The following is a 10,336-nucleotide window of genomic DNA, read 5'->3' on the forward strand; positions in this document are numbered from 1 at the left end:
GTGATCACCCCAAGGCAGGGACTTCTCCATTTTGTGCCATCAGCACTAAGGGAAATGCCAGGCACTTCAATAAGCACCCGAAAAGATTTGTAAATTGAAAACAGGTAAATGCCACATCCTTTAAAAATATTGAATTTAGGTTTCTCATTCAATTCTGGGGAAGTAAAGTGTAACTGACATCACTCATCTAGAAGCTAAACACTTTACAGAGGCATTAGAGGTTTGTGTAGGGACAAGAGTAATAGCAGCTGTTTTCTTAGGCATCAATCCATTCATTGATGCCATTTCTCTATAATTCTACAACTCCAAAAATAAATATCTTGCCAAGATAACTGGCACAGTTGCAGGGAGTCAAGCTCACTGACTTACATTCTCTGGCTGATTTCCTTTGTCAAATAATATACATCTTCTTTATAAGAGTGTTGCTCTCTTTGATGTAGTCATAAACACATCTAAGTGTGCCTGAACTTACATCTGATTTTCAATCCAGACTTGGATATATTTCAGAATTTCATTGCAATGTTTTTTAAATTTCTGGAAAGAATTGCAAGATAAAATCATACAAAACATATATAATTTAAAATATGCTTATTTAAATATAGTGAAACTGTAGATACCCTTTGCAGTTTTTAAAATATACTATGCCAAGGAGAAAATCACTATTAGAAATGTTTATCCAGCATCTTTTATGTGTTATAGGCAAAGTTAGGCACAGGATTCAATGTAGAAATATCACAATATACCATCTGTGAAGGTCAGGAGAAAATAAACAAATTCAATATAAGGTGGTCAGTGCTACTACTGGACCAAACAGACTGCAAAACCTCTGAGCAAGGTCTATGACTTTACCAAGAAAGTGTCCTTTTAATGAAAAACTGAAGCATTCATGTATATTACACTGTTGATGTGAACAAAGAGAGGTACGACTGTGGAAAAGCAACAGCATCTGCAAATGCCAAGAGATGAGAGAACACAGAATTTGAGGCAATGCAAGTGCTTTTCTATGGCTAGCAGGTGACTCCTGAGAACATAAGTTACAGCTAAAAATATAATGTATTGATACCTTATAGAATGCTCATGACTTTGAAGACAAATTCATACTGCTAAGAAGTATAAATAAGTCATTGAGCAACAACAGAAATATCAAAGTACAAGAAGAAATGATGTTTGTGATTTCATTGTGACCATTGCTTATTCAAAGGTTAATGAAAAATTTTAATTAAAGAAATTTAGACAAAAATGTAATTATTTTTTGAGAAACTAAGATGTAAAGTAGTAATACCTTACTCTTTTAATCTGTTTTAATAATTAAAAGGAGAGTAGCTTTCCATCAGATGCTTCAAGTAAAATACAGCAACTAATGATTTTAAAACACCTTCCAAAAGTAATGAAAGTAAATTTTCTGGGCTATGGAATAAATGCTATACACATAAACGAAATTCATTGTATATGGTATCTTAAATGTACTAACATAGTTCTACCTTATAGAGGTTTCTTCTTAATTCATATACTGCTCACATATCAGCCAAATGGGTCAATTTTGAAAGTGAAAGGATGCTATGAATAATTATTCAAGGGCAACAGGCCATACATATAAAGTACCCTGTTGGAACCAAATACATGATTCTTATTCATAATATGTATTGCATTTTGTAACTTTTAACGATTATGATTACTTAAATTTTAGGATAGCATGTTGCAATGGAACATCCCTTTCTCTTTCAATTGGACATGCTTAATCCTTTAACATGGTGAAGCTTGTGAACACTTCCCTTTTGCCTTCCTAGTCACCTTTACATTTTTGCTTGTCAACATGCTGAATAAATCACTGTTAGAAATTGTAAAAAATAAATATGGTGAATCTCTAATTCAGGGCAGTCACCAGCTGTTAAATGCATGTGTAACTTTTAAAAACAGCACCCTTCAAAATCTAGAAGACACTTCTTTTTTAGTTTTTGTTAACTTCCAAAGCAGAAACTGTGATTAATTCAAACAGTTTTATAGCCAATGGAAAGTGAAACGTTATTAAGATAAAAAGACAAAAGTTGAAAGACTTGTAATAGTTTTTAGTACCAGATGTAGGGTTTCAGTGAATCACTGAACAATGATATAATATTTAGCTATTACTCAAACTAGTGGTACATTATTATTCTTAAAATTTAATAGCTTTGCTTACCATCCTCTTGACTATACACAAAACATAGGTGTTTGAAACTAATATATGTCTGTAGAAATCTTCTATTATTAAAATATAAAGAAATTATCTGAGACCAGTTCTAATTGATTTTCTTTCTGTAAAGAATGGACTGAATTACACTCTACACATGTACACCAGGACAACAGGCTTTGATATGAGGGAAAATAATTGATTTCTTATTTCAAATGTAGCAGTATGACAACATGACTTTGTCATGTTTCTTAGCTCCAACAAAGAATAACATTACAGGATTCCAAGAAAGCAATAAATAATGGGCATTCTTGTGCTCTTTGGTCCCATGATAATTAAAATAGTCAATGGAGGAATATGGATCTCTTCTGTGAGCTCTTTGTTGGTTGACTCACAAACCCTTATAAGATTAAACCCAAGCAGCTTACCTCCATCTATAAGGCTTTCTCCATGGCCTGGCTCTATACCTTAACTACTTCTATCCTGGTACATTATGCTTCCCAGGTTTTACTTCTTTTATCCCTTATGTTCCACCATATTTTTCAGTTTTATTCCCTTGCCAAACTTTTTCAACCCAGCAATATTTAGCTTGAGGTGATCTCCATAAACTCTTCCCTGAGTCCACAGATTAATTTAAGTGTTCCTGTTCAGTGTTTTGTTAACTCTTTATATGTGATTTTCCTGTTAGCTCTTGATGTATTGTCTATGATTTACTTGCTCCTGTATTATAAGTTCTTCCAGGAAAAACAACTTCCAAATACAGTAAATATAGGTTCTATTATGTAAACTACAATTAGTGCAAAGAATATATGCTACTCTGAGCTGAAATTAAGTGTGTATGTACATGATGTTTTCTGCAGTTATAAATACACCTACTAAAAACAAATAACATTTCTAAACCTCTATATATTCTATGAAATAATAAGAGATTGGCTTTAGCTTAGATAAAATTAAAGTTGAATCTCAATTCTCTCTCATTTCTCATATAACTCTTCTTCTATATAAAAATATATAGTAGTATTCATAATTTATTTTAGAAGATAACAATACAGCTTTTAAACTTTAGTTATTTTAACAGAAACCGGTTAATTGCTGTTCACATTAATTGTAATTGTTGAAATATAAAAGTGCCTATTGTAGCCTCTCAGTGTCTCTGATTAATATTTCATGAGTACAAGGAAATAAGCTATTAATTTAATTTACCTTAATAACCAAATCAAATTTCTGATGAAAGTCTCTGTTCACTGGCTCTAGAAGACTAAGTTCTGCCGTCCTGGGATGCATATGGAAAAATCGTGGGTAATCCTCTGGCGTCCCTGAAAGACATTGAGATTTCAGCACATAATTGGGAACAAAAAGTAATATGTGTAGCTGGTTCATCTATTTCCCTTCATTAACTGAGCAACAAAAGTATAATTTCATTAGTAAATTAAGTTTCAAAATTATACAGTCTGGGGAAAGCAGACACAAATGTAATAAATAATTAACTTATAAGTAAGAGAATGGAAAATATTTGCATGATTTTCCAACTTTTTTATTGAGTGCTCTTTGATTTTGAACTCCAACACATTAAAAAAAGCTATTGCATGGAGGAAGAGTAAATTTTATATTATCAAATTGTTTTTCAACAGTGCATAAATCTTAATTATAACCTGAATGGCTGTTCAGAATATCTTATAATAAATAATGTTTAGTAGTTTTAAACCAAATATGACATTCTCTATGAACCTGTTGTTTGAGCTCATCAAGTTTTCTTAAATAAAAGCTGCTATATCAACCATCAGAAATTACAATATAGGTTTTGATGATACTCTTAATATCTAGTTTGGATATTTCCTAAATGTGAGCATTTTACTGAGTTTTCTACTGTTCTTCTTGAAGAAATTCTTTTCAGTTGTACTGTACTACTTTGGGTACAGGTTTTCCTTTTCCCAAAGTAGAAAAAAAAAGTACAAGATAACTCATAAAAGTCAAATAGAAAAGTTCAAATCAAATCAAACTGATGACTTATCATACTAGAAATCATTATTAACCCTGTAACTATTTCCATTTTATAGATGAAGACTTCAGGGATTTGAGAGATTTAAGAACATCCAAGTCAAACAGATAAAATGAGCTAGAGCTGCATTTCAAATATTTGCCTTCATGTCTAAAATCATATGTATTGCACCACTCTTTGGTTCAACACTTAGAAGAGAGGAGAAATTCTTCTAGATATCTTTTAAGGAAATAGAGACTTAAAAAGAAACACTATTAAAATAGGTTTGAAAACTTAGACAATGTAACAATTGTACAGGAAATTTAATATGTGTTCAAGGATTTATCTCTTTTAGTAAGAGAGTCATTTAGAAAATTATAAAATTATTTTCATTAAAATTATTTCATATTGTATACAACACTAAAGCCCAATTGGAGAAAATATTAGAATTACTTCTTCATATAATATATGGAAATAACTAAACACTGATGCAAAAAATATGTAGAATAAAAATACATATTAAAAGTACTACTAATAGATGAAAATATGGATATTTTAACTCAGAATTGAAAATAGGCAAATCTTTCCTGAACATTGCTCAAAATTGAAAAGCAGTAAGTAATAAAAAAAAAGAAATTGCATGGCAAAATTGCATGATAAGGAGCATAAATAGATAAAAAGATGTGACAAGCTGGGAAAATATTTCTGATTTACATTAAAGACAAAATGTTCACATCTTCCATCTATGGAAACTTATAAATTACATTTTAAAAAGCCAGCACTGCTTTTAAAATGACTGTTGATAAAATATGAGCAGAAAGTCCCTAGATCCATGAGGGAGAATTTAGTATAGTCTATCAAAATCATATTAAAATTTATCATTTTTTAGGGCTGTAGATCAAACACAAGCCTTGCTCATGCCAAGTTCTAGGTCAGGAATATTCTTTAGCCCAATGTTCACTGCCTGATTCAGAAATCCTACTTCTATCACATTTTTGGATTGTAATGAAAGATAAATAATCATCTAAATCTCATTCAGTGGTGGTCTTGTTGAGTAAATGGTGATACATCCTTTACTGGTAATTTCCAACATAGCCATAATATTTAAAACACTAATATATGAAAGACAGCAAAAGAATAAATTTTTCTGGGACTGTATAATATTGTATACTATTATAACACAAATTCAAACTAAAGATGTCTCAAAAAATTTAGAAAATAAGTTTAAAAACTATCTACATGTGTCTTTAGTTGTTTGCACAAACACTAACAAGAAAAAACTCTCAGATTACTTTAAAAGATAGACACTTGACATCATATTCCCATTGAAATATAGCCCTATTAAGACAAATTACAAGGAGCAACAAAACAAATTTTGCCTTATAGAAATCTTGTACTAGTGGTAGTACTAATGTTCTTATTCTAAGTTAGTTATGGGTGTATTTTATACAAATGAAATAATTATGTGATATTCTAATCCTGTCATTTTTGGTATTGAAAACTAGTGGGAACAGTAAGAAGATCTGAATATAATATCAATGATGTCAATTATTGGTCGTGGGAACAGGGCTGAACCCTGGACAGCTTCAGCAGCCTGGATGACTGCACTTTCACCCCTCCCCCACTGGTGTGGGAATGGGGCTGCATTCTGGGTAGTGACTGGAGGCTCAGTGATCATGACCTGCCCCCGCCCCCATGCTGAAGCTAGACTGAATGCCGGAGAGCTCCAGGAAACTTAGTGAAACAACCCCACTGCTCCCAAACCAGTGTGGAGCCCTGGTCAGGATCAGCGGCCTCATTGACCATGCCCTGCACCTCCCTGCACACTCTTAGGAGCAGAGTTAAACCCTAGAAAGCTTCAGCAGCAGGAGTGACAGCATGGGAACCAGGCTGGGTCCTGCACAGCTTTGGGAGCTTGGTGACCACAACCTGCCCACACCTGCACCATCTTGGAAGTGGGGCTGCGCCCAGATCTCTCTAAGAACCATGCATAGGAGGCAAGCTAAGCCCTGGACAGCTTCAGAAGTCTAGGTGATGGCTCATCCATCCCTCCCTGACAGATGTGGTAGGCAACTGAGCCACAGAAAGCTGAAGGAGCATTAGTGACTGCTCTTTGCCCCTACACAGTATTGCAGGAGACATGGTAAGCACCAGGTACCTTTGGGTCCTTGCCCCACCACTCCCATCCCATCACAGGAGTGAGGCTGACCTCCAGGGAACCTCGAGATCTTTGAAAATGATGAAATGAAGGAGTAAAATGCAACCTTAGACCTTCACCCCAGCCAGAACAAGACTGGGATACATCAACACAGATGAGCTTGGAAGTCATACACCTGAAATTTCTGAAATGATAGCAATTGAAGTAAAGAAACAACTCCATCAGGCTATAGAAGACATCAGATCAGAAATAACCTCTCAGATAAAAAAAAAAGAAATGACAACAATAATGAAAGAATTGCTCAGCACATCCAAAGAAGACATAGATAAGAAAATAGAGGAGCATAGAAAAATTATGGAAAGCTTGAATGAACAATATAGGAAGGAATTAGAATGCATGAAACAGATTCAAGCCAATATCCAGGAAATTAAAACTTCCATCAAAAGCTGTCAATACTGCTTGAATGCAGCAAAATATGGACTTTCAGAACTTAAAACAGCATTGCAGCTAACAATCATGAAAGGAAGGATCCCTTAAAACTAACAAGGAATCAGGAAATAACAATTCAAGAGCTGCAAGATGATTCAAAGAAAAACAATGTAAGATTGATAGGTGCTAACAAAACAGCTGGAGTCAGCACAGGTGACATAAAAAGACTACTTGCAGAAGTAATAGCAGAAAATTTCCTAAGCATGGAAGAAGAATCTGACATATAGTTAAGTTAGGTATATAGAAGTCCAGTTAGCCATAACCAAAATAAATCTACACCCAGACATATAGTGATCAAGATCCTACAAATTCTCTAAAAGAACAGTATATTAAAAACTGTTAGAGAAAAGAAATACATCACCTATAAAGGAAAGCCCATCAGTATCATGGCAGATTTCTCAGTACAAAGCATCAAGTCAAGAAGAGTTGGAGTAAATTATTTCAGGTCTGCAAAACTATCCTTTAAAATTAATGGAGAAATAAAATGTTTCCAAGATAAAGAACAGCTGAAGAAATCCATGATGCTGAACCAACGCTACAAAGAGTATTAAAAGATATTCTAGAAAGAGATAAAAAAAAGACCACAACTTGAATAACAACAATGGAAAGGAACCACCAAGCAGAGCAGGCAATTAAACAGAGCAAAAAAGGAGGAAGCAACAGCAGGAAAATAACATGACAAAGATACGCCAATATATATCATATATAACCATGAATGTAAACAGTTTCAATTTACCAATCAAAAGAAGTAGACTGGCAGAGTGGATCAAGAAACAAAATCCAACAATATGCTGTATACAAGAAAAACATTTAACTCAAAAGCAAATTCACAGACTAAAAATCAAAGGATGGAGAACAATATTCTCTGGGACAGGAACCCAGAAAAATGTGGTGTAGCTCTTCTATTTGTAGACAATGCAAACTTCAAACTAAGAACAATCAAAAGAGATAAAGAAGGTCAGGGGGCTACAGATTTAGCTCAGTGGCACAGCGCCTGTCTGGAAACCACAAGGTCATGAGTTCAATTCCTGGTACTGGAGAAAAACCAAAAAAAAAAAAAAAAAAAAAAAAAAAAGAAGGTCACTGCATACTTGTTATGGGAAACTTGAAGAGGAAGAGTTACATTAATAAATATCTATGCACCAAATACATGAGCACCCAAATATATCAGAGAAATTTTAACAGACATGAAAAATGAAGTAAGCAATAACACAATTATAACAGAGGACTTTAAAAACCCATTGTCACAAAGAAGTAGACCAATGAGAGAAAAAATCAGCAAAGAAATTACAGACCTAAACCAAATTTGTGAACAAATGCACTTAATAGACCTTTATAGAATATTCCTCCCAACAAGATCAGAATACACATTCTTCTCAGCTGCACATGAGATGTGTCAAAAAGAGAGCATATACTAGCACATGGAACATGCTTAAGTAAATGCAAAGGAATTGCATGCTATCAGACCATATGCCATGTATGAAATACTTTTGAGGGAGAAAAAACTAACAGAAACCTTTCTTTGTTAACATGTAATACAAGGGGAGGAACAACATGTAAAACAGAAACAAAAAGGGAAGCATATAGACTATAATAATTTGACTTTTCCAATAGAAATACTCAAGGAAAAAGATAAATGAAAAGAGGACCTAGATTTAAAGAGAATTGTGAAAAATATCAATCACAGTTTATCAGTATCATTCATATGCTGGTTGTTCCATCTGCACTCCTGTCAAAACCAAACAATAATGATGATGATCAAGATGATGATGATGATGATAACATTTGCAAGAAAATGGCATTAAAAATGGAATCAACATTTGATATTCAAGAAGGATTATTCAGTGTTCATTACAGTATGATATTGCAGCAGAATTTTAAGTAGTCATTTTATAAGCATAATAAATGCTGTGTATTAAAATACTATGTCTAGGCTTTTCTTTAAAATAATATGAGGACAGAAATAAGTAGGAATACATATTAAAAGCAATTTTTACTAAGTGTGCGAGATTCTTGAAACTGAGTGATACTAAATGGTATTTTACTTAATATTCTCTCATTTTTCTATTAAAGTCAAAGAAAAGTTTTAATAATGCAATACAAATTAGAGTGAGTTTTGGTTGTATCTCACCATAGCCCTCATCAGAGTAGAATGCAGGGTGTGTGGAGAAATTAGGCAAAAACACTGAACTTAATTGAATAATAACAGCTGATTTGGGAAAACAGTTTTTATTGCCCAGAGAGTAACACCTATTAGCAGTTAACTCTGGAATTACTGTGGGAAAAACATTGTAATCTGTTTATTTCCAAATGTTCTACTCCAACCAGGTACCAAGAAAGTCGATGGGGAAGATATTATTATTTGATCTATGGAAAATTAATACTCAGAGAGGTCTAAATAGAATGAATGTCTGAGCCAGATGTCAAAGTTAAGGTATCTAGTTCTAAAACTCAAACTTTATGTCACATAGTCTGTGCCCAATGATTTAGACAACTGAGCACCTTTGGACTTTGTATGTTGATCCATATTTTAGACATCATAATAGAATATTAACACAGCAAAAGTATAACTAGCAATTTAAAAATAAATTTTCTTGAACAAACAGTAAAGGCTGGTGCAATTTAATTTCCTTTATTCCTAAAAGTAACAAGCTTGTCTAATGAGAACTGAGAACACTTAATGCTTCTGTGTTCCTTATAAACAAATTGGTATAACCATTGAAGCATGTCATAGAGACAGCTCTGACTGACCAAAATTACATGTAAAATTCAAAGTGATATCTCTCATTATCAAAATTACATAGTATAATGAATGCTAGAAATGAAACCTTATTATAGTTAAGAGAATTAATGGTTACCAAAACTTATTATCAGACACACTAAGAAAATTCTATGTTTCACTTTTATTTATTTTTTTTCTTTCTTGATACCAGAAGTTGAGTTCAGAACCTTGTGCTTGCCAGGCAGGTGCTTGTGCTGCTGAGCTACAATCCCAGCCCCTAACTTTTATAGTTTTAAGAAAAAAGCAGCCTAAATTAATTTCTCAGTGAAAAATTCATAATTTTGGACATTGAATATTTTCTGCTTAACTTTGAAAATTTTTATCTTTTTAAATTTTGCAGATTTATATTCTCTATGAAAGCCAAGGTATAGGAAAGAAATAGAGAAAATATAGTGAGAATAAGAAATTGGTTTGTATAAACTATATCTCCATTTGGCTTTGTTAGTTAAAACAAATCTTTCTTAGTGAAAATACTTTAAATTCCATTTATGCTTAAGCTTGTATTTTTTTTTTTTTTTTGTTTGTTTGTTTGTTTTTTGTTTTTCTCCGGTACCGGGAACCGAACTCACGACCTTGCGCTTGCCAGGCAAGCGCTTTGCTGCTGAGCTAAATCCCCAGCCCCTCTTTAACAGCTTTTAATAGTCTGTTCTTTTGCTAAATTTCTGGGATCTTGATTATTATATGGCTGGGTGTAAATTTATTTTGGGTATGGTTAGTTGGTTTTCTGTATGCCTCACTTACCTGTATGTCTGATTCTTTTTC

General features: G+C 33.2%; 1 protein-coding gene across 1 annotated transcript in view; it reads right to left on the minus strand.

Moving 5' to 3' along the window:
* Positions 1-10,336, minus strand: part of Pcdh15 (protocadherin-related 15) — a 759,655-nt gene that overhangs the window by 304,437 nt on the left and 444,882 nt on the right. Inside the window, exon 11 of the mRNA XM_013514752.1 lies at positions 3,371-3,483. Within this exon, the coding sequence (XP_013370206.1) occupies positions 3,371-3,483 (113 nt within the window). The remainder of the gene's footprint in view (positions 1-3,370; positions 3,484-10,336) is intronic.

Source organism: Chinchilla lanigera, unplaced genomic scaffold (genome assembly GCF_000276665.1).
Source record: "Chinchilla lanigera isolate Chin_1 unplaced genomic scaffold, ChiLan1.0 scaffold00024, whole genome shotgun sequence".
NCBI classification, from domain to species: Eukaryota; Metazoa; Chordata; class Mammalia; order Rodentia; family Chinchillidae; genus Chinchilla; species Chinchilla lanigera.